The 18,568-nt window shown below is 51.8% G+C and overlaps 1 protein-coding gene across 1 annotated transcript in view; it reads right to left on the reverse strand.

Annotated features, from left to right (window-relative positions):
* The window catches only part of STK32C (serine/threonine kinase 32C), a 402,887-nt gene that overhangs the window by 18,966 nt on the left and 365,353 nt on the right, over positions 1–18,568 (reverse strand). The window contains exon 9 of the mRNA XM_088476951.1: positions 1,664–1,789. Coding sequence (XP_088333077.1) covers positions 1,664–1,789 — 126 coding nt within the window. The remainder of the gene's footprint in view (positions 1–1,663; positions 1,790–18,568) is intronic.

Below are 18,568 nucleotides of genomic sequence, written 5' to 3' on the forward strand. Positions count from 1 at the left end.
CTTTGTGTATAAGGGTCACTACTGTGGGCGTTGTGTAAAAGGGTCACTACTGTGGGCATTGTGTAAAAGGGTCACTACTGTGGGCATTGTGTAAAAGGGGCACTACTGTGTGTCGTAACATAAATAAGAGACACTACTTTATGGTGTAATGTGAATCAGCGGCACTATGTGATGGAATGTGAATAAGATTGTGCACTGTGACTCCATGGGCCGTGCCCACTATGTAAACAAGTACTGTGATTCTGATGGCCGTACCCCACTGAGTGGGTACGAGGGCCCAAAGACCATTCCATCTTGCACTACCTTTCATTTCTGCCACTGCTGTGTGGCAATGTGTCATAGATGTGCTTTATACTGTGGAGTCTGTGTCGTTGTGCCACTGCTCTGTCGCTTAGTAACCAGTCAGCTCACTGCAACCTTTGGCCAATAATGTTGAAAACAATATTATAAGCTGTGAGGTGGTCTAAATTTACTATAAATGACTGGAAATTAATGTTATTGATTTTAATGATACTCTAAGAAGAGAAAAAGGACCAATTTATGCGATTTTAGCTTTTTTTGTCAATTTTTGTAAAAAAAATCCAAATCCAGTCACCGCAGTTTGGCAAATCCAAATCCAAAGGCGGACGACGAATTAGAACCAAATCCGGCAAAAATGGTCCGGCGCACATCCCTACTATAAATAGAGGTTTTATAATATACTGTGTGTCCCAGTTTTATATCCCTGTTTTATGAATGCTATGTCTTCCCCACTGCCCAGCATCTGTACCTGTGTTATAAGGGTACTAAACACTGATTCCACAGAGTGTTTAACACAAAGACAGAGAGCAAAGTGCAGAATAATCATTACAACACATATAAGGTTGTTTTGCGTTCATTAGGTCTCGTCAGTACAGAATGAGATATAGGTTTGGGCAGAGATATTAATAGGTTGCATTGGGAAATAAAATGCTTTCTAAAGAATAATTCTTCACAAAGAAGGGCGAACAGTAGCATGTAATTGTTACTTCGAGTGAGGTATATTCTCATATATCATGATATAATTAATGTCGCTGAAACAGTGATGGGACTACCATGGGTGCTAGTTGTGCTCCTGGGAATGCGGTTAAAATCCTGATGGAGGGGATTCAGGTGCTGGAATTCCGTCACCTCTTAGAATCCCGGTGCCAAGCACCGGAGTTAGGGGGAAAGTTTTGTGTTAGGGGTTAGGATTAGGCACTAGGGGGAAGATTAGTGTTAGGCACTAAAGGGGAGGGTTAGGTTTAGGGTGTGGGAAGAGGGAGGTTAAGTTTAGGCACTAGGGAGGGAGGTTAGAGATAGGCACCTGGATGGAGGGTTAGGGTAGGGAGAGGGGGAGGGTTAGCATACCGACCAACAAAGTGTCGGTATTCTAACCCTGTCAGGATGCCGGTGATGGAATACTGACCACTGGGATCCCGTACCCATCCCGTGGTCCTGCTATCGGTGTCAGCTCGTACCACCCTACCCAAAACCCTGACCCCCACTAGCCAAGATATCTGCTCTGCAAAAAGCAATGCAGAGGCTTCTTCTGAGTAACACATGTGCTAGACACAAAATTGGCATCGCCAGGCCCTCCCCCAAATTTTGCCATATGCACCGTTCCGCCCCTGCATTAAAGAGAAATCATAAAAAAATTACTTGCATTTGGAACAAAACCTGGTTCCACTTTCTTCTCCAGAATATCTTCCCAGACAATATCTGCTAGATACGCTGATGTCTGAATATCCAGGAGACAAGAAGAGCGATGTTCAGGGTTCACCGTCAATAGCTACAGGACAAAAGAAGTGAAAACACAGGTTTAGCCAGCTAAAAGCTGCAGCTATTAAATCTGAGCTATAGAAATGTCAGTTCTTAAAATGATGCTAAAAGCAGCTCCATTCATCCTCTGGTGGTGATTGCCTGATGGACAATGAGCAGCGCTGACTGTTACAATGACTGAAGCGTCACAGGATGCTTAGTGGTTCTCAAATTCTACGCACAGAACCCATCACCAGCGATGGAGCATACGTGATGATACAATATTAGTGACATGAATATAAATAACATTTCACATAAAATGATCTACACTTTTATTTGCAGAAGCCCATGTTCAATTTGGAGGGAAGTGAGGTTACTTGCATCACATTGTGGAAGGGGGAATGGGATTGGAATACCGGTGGCTTTAGCGGCAGTTACATTGGACACCGCTTAAACAAACAGAGGGCCTGATTCAGCAAGGATCGCAGTTGCTACGACGCACGCAATGGGCCGATTGCCGCGTACTGCGCATACATCGCGGTGCGCAAACTGGCCACTGCGATCGCACCGGCTACGCAGACCCATTGCAGAGTGATTGACAGTAAGTGCCGTCTATGGTGGTGACGGGGGGGTGGTCGGCCGAACGCAGGCGTGCCAGCGCGTTTTAACGCCGTTGCAGGGGTGTGCATAAATCAGCCACTGTGATACCATACGCAGCCTGAGGCCTCATAGCGTGCGCTGAAGTAAGCAATTCCTGTGTAAAGTCTGACCTGCCTTACCTGTGCGTATGGGTCCGATGGTACTCAATTCTACCGATGTCTTCGCAGTCTTACTAACCATTAAGGATGTGCGTGTAGGTGAAGTGGGCGCCCTTATGTAGTGCTGCAGCGAGATTGTGATCGCTATGGATTAGCATACTATCGCAGTTGAACTGCGTGCGTGCGTGCGCTATATTGCAATCCGCAGTGAATCAGGCCCAGAGACAGCAGCGGCGGAGGTTTCCAGGCTTTATATTCTGAGACTTTTTGCAAACGGCCACAGGATGCACATTGACTGGACGAGGTAATGAGACGGGTTGGGTATGAAATGCTGACGGCTGGGAAGCCATCTGACTAAATACCGACGCCGCAAACCCAAATGCTGAAGATAACGACTGGGGCTGGTAAGTACCCTAACCCTCCCTTAGTGGTGCCTAACCCTAACCTCCCCCCGGTGGTGCCTAACCCTAACCTCCCCCTGGTGGTGCCTAACCCTAACCTCCCCCTGGCGGTGCCTAACCCTAACCTCCCCCTGGGGTCGCCTAAACCTAACCGCCCCTCCCAGCACCCTAAACCTCACCCCCCGAGGGTGATTCCTAACCCTAACCTCCCCCCAGTGGTGCCTAACTAAACCTAATCCCCACACCCTAAACCTAATCCTCCCGTGGTGGTGCCTATCCCTAACACCCCACGCGGCTAAGCGCTAACAGTGCACGGCTTACCTTCGTTCAGAAAGCAGCCTGTCTGGATACTGGCGTCGGGATTTAGACCGGCGTCGGGATTTCGACGCCTGTCTTTAGTCATGCGTCGGGATTTAGTCAGACGGCTTCCAGGCCGTCGACAGTTTAATCGCATCCCCATGAGACAATCTTGTTGAAAAAATGCATACGCAATAAGACATTATATAGAGGATGCATCTTACTGCAATAAATTACATTGGTGCATATTCATGTGGATAAAGCAATAGTACAGTATATTGAGTGGAATTGTATTACCATTAATCTGCTGCTTCTCTACTAACCATCTAACAGCTGTGTGCAAAGGGCTGACAATTACCAGACAAAATAATACTAACAATCAGTGACTAACTTGAAATTAGGATGGGCAACTCTATGTGGCTATAACAAGCACCAACACATGGTCATAGAGATTAATTTCCTAGGTTACATAGTTTGAACATCAATTAAAGCAAGCAGAGTTTATGAACTGTTGATTTTAGAACAGAACAGATTTTTTTTTAATTCTGTGTATATATATATATATATACAGCCATGGCCAAAAGTCTTGAGAATGATACAAGTATTGGTTTTCACTAAGTTTGCTGTTTGTGTTTTTAGACCCTGATTCAGAGCCGGACGCTCTGACAGAGCGCTTGCTCTGAATCAGGGCCGTCCCTCTGTTTTATTTGAGCGGCCTCCTGGCCGCTCGCATAGCTGTGGGTGACCACCCACAGCTATAGCGAGCGGCCAAAGAGATGGTCGCAATAGTCAAGACCATTGCGGCCATCGGGCTTGCCACGAGACCCTTGTGGTAGGGTCTCGTTGCCACAAGCCCTGGAGTGCCTTCGGCTCTATCAGAGCCGAAGGCACTCCCACTGACATCACTTGTGATGTCAGTGAGGCCCGGCCCCAGGCGGTAGCCGTTCCAATGGGAACGCCTCCGTCTGGCCAGCCACCCCCACGGCACGCCCACCAAAGGGGGCGTGCTGTCACTCACCATCGACAGCACGCTCCCTTTGTTGCGAGACCCATAGCGACAGCTTGCCCGTAGCTATCCGGGTCTCACACATGCGCACAATGGAGCCGGGTCCGCCGTGCGCATGTGCACTGGCCCAACATCGACCCGCTTGCGAGCGGGTCTGAATCAGGCCCGTAGACCTCTTTGATAGGTGTTACTATGGTAGACTGAAGTAAAATTACAAGCATTTCATAAGTGTCAAAGGCTTTTATTGACAATTACATTAAGTTTATGCAAAGAGTCAATATTTGCAGTGTTGACCCTTCTTTTTCAAGACCTCTGCAATTCGCCCTGGCATGCTGTCACTCATCTTCTGGGCCACATACTGACTGATGGCCGCCCATTCTTGCCTAATCAATGCTTGGAGTTTGTCAGAACTTGTCGGTTTTAGTTTGTCCACCCGCCTCTTGAGGATTGATCACAACTTCTCAATGGGATTAAGGTCTGGGGAGTTTCCTGGGCCATGGACCCAAAATGTTGATGTTTTGTTCCCCGAGCCATTTAGTTATCACTTTTGCCTTATGGCAAGGTGCTCCATCATGCTGGAAAAGACATTGTTCCTCACCAAACTGTTCTTGGATGAGAAGTTGCTCTTGGAGGATGTTTTGGTACCATTCTCTAGGAAAAATTGTGAGTGATCCCACTCACTTGGCTGAGAAGCAACCCCACACATGAATGGTTTCAGGGTGCTTTACTGTTGGCAGTTTATGCACATACACATCAGCAAGTAGAAGAGGTTGGAGAGGTTCTCATGTAAGAAAGGAGTCATGTCCCTGGGAACATGTTATTCTAGTTACAGCATATCAAATTGTGCCGGGAGTGGGGTCAGGTTGTGCGATTACAGTGAGAACAGTCTTCCTGAAGGTACACTCAATATGGGGATGTCCGAGCACTGAGAGTACAACTAGAGTGGGGTTGTCACCAGGGTCGGTTTCCCCATTACGCATGGTACGCAGCTGCGTAGGGCGCCACATAGTGGAGGGCGCCTCAGCTGCGTACCATGCGGGCCGCGGGCAGACTGTGTCTCTGACACAGCTACACCGCGTGTGTAGCGCTGACCGGACGGAGTTCGGTCAGCGCTACACAGTGACAAACACAGCTGCCGCCGGCGCCGGCAGCTGTGTGTTTGCTTTAGCAGCTGATGAGAGACAGACAGACTCTCATCGGCTGCTGCTCCCACTGCCAGAGCCAGCATCTTCCGGCTCCCGCCGTCGGTAATGGGAGAGAAGTCATGACATCTCTCCCATACTGCAAAGCGGCCCGGGAGGACGGACAGAAGAGCTGATAGCGGCGCCGGGACCAGGAGCGGGGTTTCAGGTAAGTGTTTATTTTTTTATTACGTGTGTCTCTACTGCGGGGGGGGACTACTACTGGGGGCACTACTACTGGGGGCAATACAAGGGAGGACTACTACTGGGGGCAATACAAGGGGGGATTACTACTGGGGGAACTACAAGGGGGGATTACTACTACTGGAGGCAATACAAGGGAGGAAAACTACTGGGGGCAATACAAGGGGGGATTACTACTGGGGGAACTACAAGAGGGGATTACTACTACTGGGGGCACTACAAGGGGGGGACTACTACTGGGGGCACTACAAGGGGGGGACTACTACTGGGGGCAGTACAAGGGGGGGCAATACAAGAGGGGGGGACTACTACTGGGTGCACTACAAGGGGGGGACTACTACTGGGGGCACTACAAGGGGGGGACTACTACTGGGGGCACTACAAGGGGGGGCTACTACTGGGGGGGCTACTACTAGGGGCACTACAAGGGGAGGTGACCACTACTGGGGGCACTATATAAAGGGCAATACTGGAGGTACTGCATAGGGGGGGACTACAACTGGGGCCACAGTTTAAAGGGGACTGCATAAAGGGTACTACTATTGGGGGCACTGCATGGGGGGACTACTACTGGGGGCACTATATAAGGGGCTTACTACTGGGGACACAATGGGCACTGCACAAGGGGGACCACTGCTGGGGGCTCTGTAAAAGGGCCACTGCATAAAGGGGCGCCAAAAAATATACTCGCTTATCAAAATATTTTGGCTAAGGCCGGCCCTGGTTGTCACACCACTATGGGTACACCTAGAGTAGGGGAGTCACAGCACTAGAGGTACACCTAGAGTAGGTGAGTCACAGTCCTACGGGTACACCTAGAGTAGGGGAGTTACAGCCCTATGGGTACACCTAGAGTGGGGGAGTCACAGCCCTACGGGTACACTTAGAGTAGGGGAGTCACAGCCCTACGGGTACACCTAGAGTAGGGGAGTCACAGCACTATGGGTACACCTATGGTTGACAGAGTAGGTGTAACACAGCACTGAGAGTACACCTAAAAAAATAGGAGTTATGGTATGACATACCTTTGTTAACTCCTTTTCTTCGAGGTCCATGGGGTCCACAGCCATCACATTGGGGTTTATGGATTCATCCAGGCACCAAACAGTTAATCCAAGCTCTCAGCTCCCAGGATGCACTAGGTACTCCCCCATATACCCCGCCCCTGGTCACAGGGCATCACAAAGCCCACCAAGAGAAGGCAAAAAAGAGGTAAGAAGGAAGGACATATGTTCTCTAGACATTCTCTCACAACGAGGGAAACACTTAAGAGATACAACAAAACTACCCATTAACACTAGGTGCGTTAGGGTGGGTGTCCTGTGGACCCCATGGACCTCGAAGAAAAGGAGTTAACAAAGGTATATCATACCATAACTCCTATTTTCTTCTTCGGGGTCCATAGCCATCACATTGGGGATATACCCAAGCAGTACCCCTAAGGGGGGGAACGCTCCTGTGTCTCAGAAGAAAGGAGGATCCTGAGCCCAAAGGAGGCATCCTGAGAGGCAAAGATGTCTAATGCATAATAATTTCTAAAGGTGTGGACAGACGACCACGTGGCTGCCTTACACAATTGTTCCGCAGACGCGCCCCAGCGGGCTGCCCATGAAGGACCCACAGACCGCGTAGAGTGTGCCCTGATCGAGTCTGGCACCCTACGACCCACCTGAGTATATGCCTGTGATATGGTCATACGAAGCCATCTTGCTAAAGTCTGCTTATTGGCTGGCCATCCCCGCTTATGGCAGCCATAAAGAACAAAAAGAGAATCAGACTTCCTCAACTTGCTGGTGTAAAGCACGCACAACATCCAGGGAAGCCTCACCTAAGGACAGCCCAGACACATGAAAAGCTGGGACCACAATTTCTTAGTTTATATGAAATCGTGATACCACTTTAGGGAGATATCCTGCTCGGGTCCGCAGCACCTCCTGGTGGAAAACTAGAAAAGGAGAGTGAACTGACAAGGCTGCCAGGTCGGACACCCTACGAGCAGAAGCAATGGCCAAAAGAAAAATAGTTTTTGCTGTTAACCATTTGAGATCTACCGACTCCAATGGCTCAAAGGGGGAAGCCTGTAAAGCTTTAAGAACTAAAGACAGGTCCCATGGTGCTACCGGAGGAACAAACGGAGGCTGCACCCTGAAAAAAGGTTTTTACATCAGGCAACGAAGCAACCCTACGCTGGAACCAAACTCCAAGCGCAGAAGCCTGCACTCTTAGGGAGGCCAGATGAAGACCCCACTCTAACCCTGACTGGAAAAAAGCGAGTACTCTGGAGATCCTAAACACACTAGGATCATATTTCTGCTTCAGGGTCCATAGGGTTCCACAGGATACCTTGGGTATAGGTGTGACGTCAGTCATCGGGCACCATAGAGTTAAGCTTTCAGCCTCCCAGGATGCACTAGGGTCCCCCTCCTATACCCCGCCCCCGAGCCAAGGCACCTCAGTTTCATTTGGTGCCCGGCCGGAGTTGGGTGCACCTGTTGGAGTGGGGGCTAGAAGAGCCCCTGAAGCTTTTCTTCATGCAGCTGTGGCTGCACATCTGGATGTACAGCATGGACAGTCAGTCCTGACGTCCATGCTGTCTTCCCTACACCCCCGCCGGTACCAGAACGCCGGTACCGATCCGGGGATGCTGGTGAGCACACAGCTAGCGGTGACCCCAGATGTTCCGGACCATGTCCGGATTCAAGGGGAACAGCAAGGTAAGCAGCGGGGTCCCGCGGTGGGTCCCCGCTGTTACATGGTCCAGAGTCCCCAGGCAGGGGGCTCCCTGGGGACTGGCTGCAGCGTGGAGCCAGGTAAGAACCTGCGCTTCCACTACCCCCCTGGGACAGCGGACCGCAGCAGAGCGGTAGCGCTGCGGCGTCCCGGGGGTTAAATGCATGCCAGGGGAGCGCGCCTTCCCTGTCTCACAGCCGGCGCCTCCCCCGCTGCACACAGCCCTCTCTGCACACTGCCGACTGGTCCTGTAGCAGCGCTCCTCCCCCAGGCCAGCCTCCTCTCTGCTCCTCGGTGGCCATCTTTCCAGAACGCATGGTGAACGCTGCTGGAAGCACTGGACGGAAGCATCGTGGTCTGGGTCCCCCCGCATACCTCTCCTCCGCTGTGGCAGGTCTGTGTATGCAGCGCTGTGTCCTACCAGGCCCTGTGTCTGCGTAGTTGAGTGATCAGCGCTGTTAGTGCAGGAATTGATTTTTCTTTGCATTGTATGTGACTGTGCTAGCGCTGCTGCCTGTAACTTTTCTTCTGACTGTCAGCTTTATTACTGTCCCTGTCCTTTCTGCTAAGCCCTTGCGGTGCGGTGCTGCAGGGTGGTCTCTCACCTATTTAATATATAATTGGTGAGAGGGGTCACATACTTGGTGCCATCATGTCTGAAAGTGATTTTCCTCTCCGGCTACAGTGTACTACGTGTAAAGTACAGTTAGCGGAGGGGGAGGGTAGCACGGAGGGCCTCTGCCGGCAGTGTTTCTCAATGGCGCGGCCTATTACGGTTACAGCACTGGTACAGGAGCCGCCCTGGGCTTGTTTCGCTCAGGCGCTTACGACCTTAGTGGGCCAGTTAGCTCCGCAGCCCGCGTTTACACAGATGGGTTTGTCCCAGCAGTCAGTGGTGTCACCCATGCAGGGTTTCCCACGACAATTGGTGGTACCCCACAGTCTCCCTATTTCCCCGCTCCCGGTTTCTCAGGAGCCGGCGTGGGTTAACTCCCTGACGAGTTCACAGCACTTGTCGGATATGTTGCAAGGGGAGTCTGTGATGCGGCCACATAAACGGCCGGTGGCGTCTCTGTCGGCTCCTTATGAGGATGACGAAGGGACGTCTGATGATGGGGAGATTCTGGATCCTTACGATCAGGAACCTCTCCATTCTAAGGACGCTGACGCTAAGTCCAAAGTATATATTCCTGGACTTATTCGGGCAGTCCGCACAGCCTTGGTGATTGAGGACGAAGTTCCCCCAGCGGCTAAATCCAAGTATGCCTTTTTTAAAGATTTGAAGGGCGATGCCACAGTCTTTCCTCTTTCGGGTCAGTTAATGGACCATTTAGAGGAGGCGTGGAAACAGCCTGGCAAACGTTACCAGCCGCAAAGGCGCCTGGCGGTGGCTTATCCGTTCGCGGATAATTATTTTGCAAAGTGGGAATCCCCTCCACAGGTGGATTCTCACGTGACCCGTCTTGTCCGTAGTGCCACATTGCCGATGCCATCCATGTCCTCCCTTAAGGATGCTACGGACCGCAAGGTGGAGATCTGCCTGAAGTCCGCTTATTCCCTTGCGGGGGGGGCAGCACGGCCGGCTATGGCCATTTGCTGGGTTGCCAGAGCGATGGAGCGCTGGGCGGATTCATTAGAGGCGTCTTTTCGATTCCGACTGTCCGGCCGATCAGGCGGAGTTGATTGGTAATCTCCGTGATTCGGCCACTTATATCAACGAGGCGGCCTTAGACATTAGTACCCTGGTGTCTCGAATTTCTTCAGCAGCGGTGGCTGCTCGTCGCACCTTGTGGTTGTGATCCTGGAAGGCGGACGCTGATTCCAAAAAGGGTTTGGAGGCGTTGCCATTTACCGGAGAAGTTCTCTTCGGTCCGGATCTAGACAAGATTGTGGCCACGCTGGCGGCAGCCAAATCGGCATGTCTCCCGTCGGCCGCTGCTCCTTCTGGTTCTGGACCATCGTCCTTTCGGTCTTATAGGGCCCAGGGCAGGCCCAAACCACAGTCTTTTCCTCGACAGTCTGGTCCTAAGAAATCGGCCAAGCCCCGGAAGCAGGCATGGAGTACCAGACGTCCGGCCCCTAAGCCAGATGACAAGCCTGCGGCCTGACGGTCCGGGCCTCCCTTTGGGGGATCCCAAAGTGGGAGGCCGCCTGCTGCAGTTCGCCCGGTGTTGGTCGGTTACCACGACAGACACTTGGGTTCTCGAGGTGGTCTCCCAAGGGTACGCCCTCTCTTTCCGGCACAGACCCCCGGCTCGATTCTTCACCACGGGTCTACCATCAGACCGGAACAAGGCCACGGAGCTGCGGAAGGTCTTGCACACGATGCTCCAGGCTGGAGTTATAGTGCCTGTTCCATTCTCCCAGAGGGGCCAGGGTTTCTATTCAAATCTTTTTTTGGTGCAGAAACCCAATGGGTCGTATCGTCCGATTCTAAACCTCAAAGCTCTCAACAAGTCTTTGCGGGTGCCGAAGTTTCGGACGGAGACCCTACGGTCCATCATTCTGGCGCTGGAACCTGGGGACTACATGGTGTCATTGGACATACAGGACGCTTACCTGCATGTCCCTATTCTTTCGCGCCATCAACAGTTCCTCAGGTTTGCAATCCGCAGCGACCACTTCCAGTTTCGGGCGTTACCTTTTGGCCTGGCGACAGCACCACGTGTGTTCACCAAGGTGATGGCGATCATGGCGGCTTCTCTGCGGCTGCAGGGAGTCCGTATGTTGCCGTACTTGGATGACCTTTTATTAGTGGCAGGATCTCCCGAGCTCCTTCTACGCCACTTGGACCTGACCATGCACTACTGCAACGGCACGGCTGGTTAATCAACTGGCAGAAGTCCACTCTAATCCCGTCTCGGCGGATTCTGCACCTCGGAGCCTTATTGGACTCAGGACAGCAAAGGATCTTCGAGACGGGGGAAAAGATCTCTTCTTTACAGTCGAGGGTGCGCAGTTGTCTGCACAGCCGCCGGGTGTCTCTACACTCGGCGATGAGGTTACTGGGCTCCATGGTGTCGGTGTTCGACATGGTGGAATATGCCCAGTTTCACTCCAGACCTCTGCAGCACCTGATCCTGTCCAAGTGGAACGGGCTGCCTCAGTCTCTGAAGTCCCAGACGATTGTGCTCACCCCGGAGGTTCGCCTGTCCCTTGCCTGGTGGTTACAGACGACCCATCTCAGCAAGGGACGTCCGTTCTGGGTTCCAAATTGGGTCCTGTTGACAACGGACGCCAGTCTTCGGGGCTGGGGAGCAGTTTCGGGTCCACACTTATTCCAGGGCAGGTGGACCCCGACAGAAGCGGAGCTTCCAATCAATATCTTGGAACTCCGTGTGGTCTTCAATGCTCTCCGGCAGGCACATCGGGTTCTCCAGGGTCGTCCGGTACAGGTCCAGTCGGACAATGCTACCACCGTGGCCTACATAAACAGGCAAGGAGGAACCCGAAGTCGGGCGGCTCTCATGGAGGTCTCTCGGATCCTGGTATGGGCGGAGCGCAATATTCCGGCCATATCAGCGGTCTTCATCCCGGGAGTGCTAAATTGGGAGGCGTACTTTCTAAGTCGCCAGGACGTTCATCCAGGGGAATGGTCCCTGCACCCGGACGTTTTTCAACTGCTGGTGGACAGATGGGGTCTTCCAGAGATCGACCTCATGGCGTCCCGGCACAACAACAAGTTGCCGGTGTACGGGTCTCGCACAAGAGACGAAGGGGCGTCTCTGGTGGATGCTCTGTCCATCCGGTGGACGTTCCGGTTTGCATACCTGTTTCCTCCGATTTCCCTTCTTCCACGGGTAATCCCTAAATTCAAACAGGAAGGAAGGACGCTCCTGTTGATAGCTCCCGCATGGCCCAGACGGCACTGGTTCTCAGACCTTCAAGGTCTGTCCGTGGACAGTCCTCTGCGGTTGCCGCTACGACCGGACCTTCTGTCGCAGGGTCCCTGTCTTCACCTGGACCTGACTTGGCTGTCTTTGACGGCGTGGCTGTTGAGGCAGGCATGCTGAGGTCCAAGGGGTTTTCCAGCTCTGTGGTGCATACCATGTTACGAGCTCGGAAGCCGTCTTCCGCGAGGATATACCATCGCGTGTGGCATACGTTCTTCCAGTGGTGTCGACCGAGAGGTTATGCACCGCGAGAATTTCGTCTGTCTCGGATACTCGCCTTCCTACAAGCGGGGCTAGATCATGGGCTTCGCCTTGCTTCTTTGAAGGTACAGGTTTCGGCCCTATCTGTCTGGTTTCACCGTAGGATTGCTACAATCCCGGATGTGCGCACCTTTATGCAAGGTGTTCTCCGCATTCAGCCGCCCTTTGTTCCACCTGTGGCGCCTTGGGATTTGGCTGTGGTCCTGAGGGCTCTCCAGGGACCGCCGTTTGAACCACTGGGCTCAGTGGATCTTAAATGGCTAACAGCTAAGACTGTTTTCCTTCTGGCCATAGCTTCGGCCAGACGTGTTTCTGATTTAGGGGCTCTCTCTTGTAGACCCCCTTTCTTGATTTTTCATGGGAACAGGGCAGTGCTCCGCACTCGACCTGAATTTCTTCCCAAAGTTCTTTCCCAGTTTCATGTTAACGAGGAAATAGTTGTTCCGGCCTTTAACTCACCTGGTCTTTCAGTGGGTGAGGCCACTTTGGATGTTGTGCGGGCCTTAAGGACTTATGTTGTCCGCACTTCTTCCTTTAGGAAGTCGGACGCCTTGTTTGTCCTCTATGGCTTCCGTAAAAAGGGTTGGCCTGCTTCAAAGCAAACTTTGGCAGCCTGGATCCGTATGGCTATTTCTGAAGCTTATCTTCATGAAGGCCTGCCGGTTCCTCCTTATGTGAAGGCTCATTCCACTAGGTCTGTGGGTCCTTCGTGGGCAGCTCGACGTGGTGCCTCTGCAGTCCAGATCTGCAAGGCTGCTACGTGGTCCTCTGTCCATACCTTCGTGAGGTATTACAGGTTTGACACCTTCGCCTCTCAGGATGCTTCCTTTGGGCGGCGGATTCTCCTTTCAGCACAGGAGCGTCCCCACCCTTAAAGGATACTGCTTTGGGACATCCCCAAGGTATCCTGTGGATACCCTATGGACCCTGAAGTAGAAAATATGAGATATGGTAAGAATTTACCTTTGTTATCTCTATTTCTACGAAGTCCATAGGGTTCCACAGGACTCCCACCCTGTCGCACCTGTGCTGCAGATGGGCTTTGCTCTGGTCACCGGTTTTTCCATCTCCCTCTGGTGAGAATGTGATTCTTGTATGTGTCCAGATCTTTTTCCTCTCTCTTCCTTCTCCTCCTCCTGCCTATGGCTTGGTAACTAACTGAGGTGCCTTGGCTCGGGGGCGGGGTATAGGAGGGGGACCCTAGTGCATCCTGGGAGGCTGAAAGCTTAACTCTATGGTGCCCGATGACTGACGTCACACCTATACCCAAGGTATCCTGTGGAACCCTATGGACTTCCTAGAAATAGAGATAACAAAGGTAAGTTCTTACCATATCTCATATTTTTCTCAGTTTACACCACTGAAAAAAAGCACGCCAAACCCTATAGTAAACCTGGGCCGAAGAAGGCTTTCGTGCCCTCATCATAGTCTTTATTACTGGCTCTGACAACCCTTTGGCTCTTAACACGGAGGCCTCAAGAGCCATGCCGTCAAAGCTAACTGAGGGAGATCCGGATACCTGAGAGGAAGTGGCCAAGGCGTGTCCACTGAGAGGTTTTGTAGATCGGTAAACCAATGGCGCCTGGGCCAAGCAGGGGCTACCAATATCACCATGGTGTCTTCATGTTTGAGTTTTCTGACCACCCTGAGAAGGAGAGCTAGAGGCGGAAAAAGATATACCAGCCCGAACTTCCACCTTACTGACAACGCATCCGTGAAGTCTGCCCGTGGGTCCCTGGTCCTGGACCCGTACCTGGGGACCTTGTGGTTGCGATTTGAGGCCATAAGGTCTATCTCTGGAAGACCCTATCTGTCCACCAAGACCTGGAATACCTGCGGGTGGAGAGCCCACTCCCCCGCGTCTATGTCCTGCCGACTTAGAAAGTCTGCCTCCACATTTTGTAGCCCTGGTACAAAAACTGCCGTCATCGCAGGAAGATGACGTTCTGCCCATACTAGGATCCTTGATACTTCTGCCATGGCTCCCCGACTTTGGGTGCCTCCCTGCTGATTTAGGTAAGCTACTGTGGTAACATTGTCGGACTGTACTTCCACCGGATTGCCGTGCACAAGATCCTGGGCTTGTACCAATGCCCTGAAAACTGCCCTCATTTCCAGTACATTTATGAGTAGACAACTTTCTGCCCTTGTCCATCTTCCCTGGAAGACATGCGGGCCTAACACTGCTCCCCAACTCCGAAGACTGGCATCGGTGGAGAGGAGAGTCCAATCCGATATCCAAAACGGACGACCCTGGTTGAGGTGGTCCGTCCGTAGCCACCAGGACAGGGACAACCTGACCTCTGGGGAGAGGTAGATCTCCTGAGATTTTATCGACTGATAATCCCTGTTCCAGCATGAGAGAACCAACCGTTGCAATGGCCGGGAGTGGAATTGTGCATATTGCACCATGCTGAAGGTGGATACCATTGACCCCCAGCACTCGCATGGCCGCATGCACTGATACTTGCCTGTTGTGTAAAAGATTGCATATGCACCCCTGTAGGACCGCAATCTTCTCTTCCGGTAAATACAATCTCTGCTTTACCGAGTCCAGTCGTGCTCCTAAGTGCACCAACTGTTGTGCTGGTTGAAGGAAGGATTTCTTCCAGTTCACAATCCAACCGTGCCTCTGCAAACAAGAGATTGTCATCTCGAGATGCCTCATCAACTCCTGCGGAGACTGCCCTAGCAGAAGGAGATCGTCTAAGTAAGGCAAAACTCTGATGCCCTGGCGCCTGAGGGCTACCATTATCACCGCCATGACTTTGGTAAAAACCCGGGGGGCTGTGGACAGGCCGAACGGTAATGCCTGAAACTGAAAATGGTCCTGCCCTACTGCAAACTGCAAAAACTGTTGATGGGATACCACTATGGGCACATGTAAATAAGCGTCTTGAATATCGAGGGATACCATGAAGTCCCCTGGTTCCAAGGCTAATACTATTGACTTCAGGGTCTCCATATGAAACCTGGGTACCCGTATGAACGTATTGAGGTCCCTTATATTTAGAATTGGTCGGAAAGATCCATTTGGCTTCCAAACCAGAAACAGGTTGGAATAAAACCCCTTTTGAACCTGTTCCCGTGGCACTCGGACAATCACCCCTGTCTTCAACAGGGAGTGAACAGCTTGCTGTATAGCCAATGCTTTCACCGACCCCACAGGCAAGGGTATGGAAAAAAACTTTTGGGGCGGACTTCTCCAAAACGTTAGGGCATAACCCTGGGAAACTATTTCCGGAACCCAGGCATCTGTTGTTGTGAGACGCCAGATGTTTGAAAACCGAAGAAATCGTCCTCCTACCCTGGGATCCCCCAGGGGGAGGGCCGTCCCATCAGGCCACGGGTTTATCCTGTGGCTTGGAACCCGGGTGTTTGGTTTGCCAGGGCTTATTAGGTGATGGCTTTCTACCAACACCTGCTCTACCAAAAGGCTGCCCTCTGACCTTCCCCTGAGGCCGAAAGGTACGAAAGGAAGAAGACCTTTGTCTAGACCCTGATGCTGAGGGTAACCCTGCAGCCTTAGAGGCTGCCACTGAGGCTACAATTTTGTCCAATTCCGAACCGAAAAGGACTCCACCTCTGAAGGGTAGAGACTCTAAGGCCCTCTTGGACCCTGAATCAGCCTTCCAATCTCTTAACCATAATGCTCTACGAGCGACTACAGAGGCTGCTGAAGCTCTGGCGGACAATATTCCTGCATCTAGAGCTGCCTATCCAAGTTAAGAAGAAGCCTCCTTCACATAGGAAACTATATCCCGCTGTTCTTTGGACAACTCAGGCAAGGACTCGGCCAAAGCCTTCATCCTTTCTTCTATGGCTCTAGCCACCCAGGCTGTAGCCATTGCCAGCAGGGTAGCTGCCCCATAGATTGAAAAAATCGTCTTAAGGCAACCCTCCAGCCTCTTATCAGTAGAATGTTTAAGGGAACAGGCTGAAGGTACTGGTAAAGTGGAAGACTTCATTAAATGTACCACATGCGTATCCACTGATGGTGGAACCTCCCATTTAGAACACTGCTGAGAAGAAAACGGATATATAACGCCGAAATCTTTTTAGCCACATGGAACCTCTTGTCCGGAGCCTTCCAAGCTTCGCCCAAAAGTTCTGATAAATGCTCCGACCCAGGAAACTCCGCTTTGACCACCCTCTGGCGCTTAAACACCGAAGCCTTCTTATGTGTAGGCTCTGCCTCCTCGATATTCAAAACCGCTTTGACCGCCCTAATTAAGAATGGGACATCAGGGACTGGGAAAAGATCCCCCTCTTCTGTGGAGAGAGATCCCTGAGAGGATACTTCATCCTCCTCAGAAGACAAATCAGAATCTGTGTCCTGACTTGCCTGCGTAGCCATACGCCTTCTAGCTTTTGGCCATACAGGTTTGGCTATCTGAGGCGGCTGCTGAAAAGTCAAAGACGACGAAGGGCCTGCTTGCCCATGCACATACATATCCATCCAAGATGGCAACATAGGAGGCATAAATACAGCTGTCTGCAATTGCTGCTGAACCTTCATCCCCGGAGCAGCTGCAACTGCCAATCTTTCGGCCACCTGGGCCATGATCTGGGAAAAAGCAGCCCAAGGGGGTTCCTGACCTGATGGCGGCAAATTTGATTGCTGTGGAGACTCTCTAAAACAGCGAACACATAAGCCATTTTGCACAAAGTCCTGAGAGGACAAACCTGCCTTACAGGCTACACATGATATCAAAAGAGGGGCCTCAGCCATCTGCCTTTCAGAATCGTTTGACATATTTTAAAGTCTAAATTCTATATATATATATGTGACCCCACCCCACACACCGGCTGCAGGGAAAGAAACAGTAATGAAATGTAAGCAATACATACACACAGTTTCACAGGTCACAAACAATGCATATATACTTAGCAGAGTCTATGCAATTTGTTTAGGCTCCCATGCAGTATAATTAGCAAAGCCTAGTAGCATATATGGAGCTTCTGTATAAATGATCCCAAAGGAGAAGTATACAGGGAGACTGACTCAATGCTTCCTGAGCAACAGCCATAGAGAGCACTGAGTGTGGTCTGTAGGTGACTCAAATAGGAAGCTGGGTGGAGCAACCCAAAAGCGGGACCTCAGGAGGGCCGTAGTTCGGGTTGGGGGAGGGGCTGCCGGGGAAGCGTACCTCCCCTATGCTGCATGGACCACCTGGCAACTGACATGGCCGCCGCCATACTTCCCCCCGGCTGCCAGACTTTACATCCCGGTGGTCCTGTGAAAGCAGACCCAGGTAGACTGGCTGCCCACACAGCAGTCCCCCGGCCAGTCTCTATGCCGGAGGACGGACTGCTCGTGACGGTGGCGTCAGCGGCCGCCCACGGTCCTACTCACCTGCATCCCCGTCCCGGTCGCGGTCCAGAGTCTAAGCCCCCGCCGAAAGCACTAGCCGAGACTAGCGTTGCAGCGCCGGCGGGGGTAGATGAAGCAGGGACCCTTGCGTCTATTGACGCGTGGTTCCACCAGGGAACACGTGCCACCTGCTTTAAAGTAAATAATAATAAAAAATAAAAACTTGGTCTTCGGGACTGCTCCAGCAGTCCCACTGTTAGTGTGGTGCCTTCTCGCACCAAACAGAACAACTGACGCCCTGTGACCAGGGGCGGGGTATATGGGGGAGGACCTAGTGCATCCTGGGAGCTGAGGGCTTGGATTAACTGTTTGGTGCCTGGATGAATCCATAAACCCCAATGTGATGGCTGTGGACCCCATGGACCCCGAAGAAGAAAGGTGTCTCAGCAATTTGATTCACCTATAATGGTGGTGTCTCAGCACTATGATTCACCTACATTATAAAGGGGGTGTCACAGAACTATGGGTACACCTAGAGTGGGGGTTTCACAGAACTATGTTTACACCCATGGTGGGTAGAGTGGTGATGTCACATCATTGGAGGTACCCTAGAGCTGGGGGTGGGTGACACGACAAGGAGGGTACACCAAGACGAGGGGAGTGTCACAGCACTGCAGGTATAACGGTGGAAAGTGATCCATGGAAATCGGGTGTCAGGTGTAAGGTACCGCGAAGAAGACGTCATGTGGGTGATTCTGGCAACTC

Source organism: Taudactylus pleione, unplaced genomic scaffold, assembly GCF_031769625.1.
Source record: "Taudactylus pleione unplaced genomic scaffold, aTauple2 ptg000198l, whole genome shotgun sequence".
Lineage (NCBI taxonomy): Eukaryota > Metazoa > Chordata > Amphibia > Anura > Myobatrachidae > Taudactylus > Taudactylus pleione.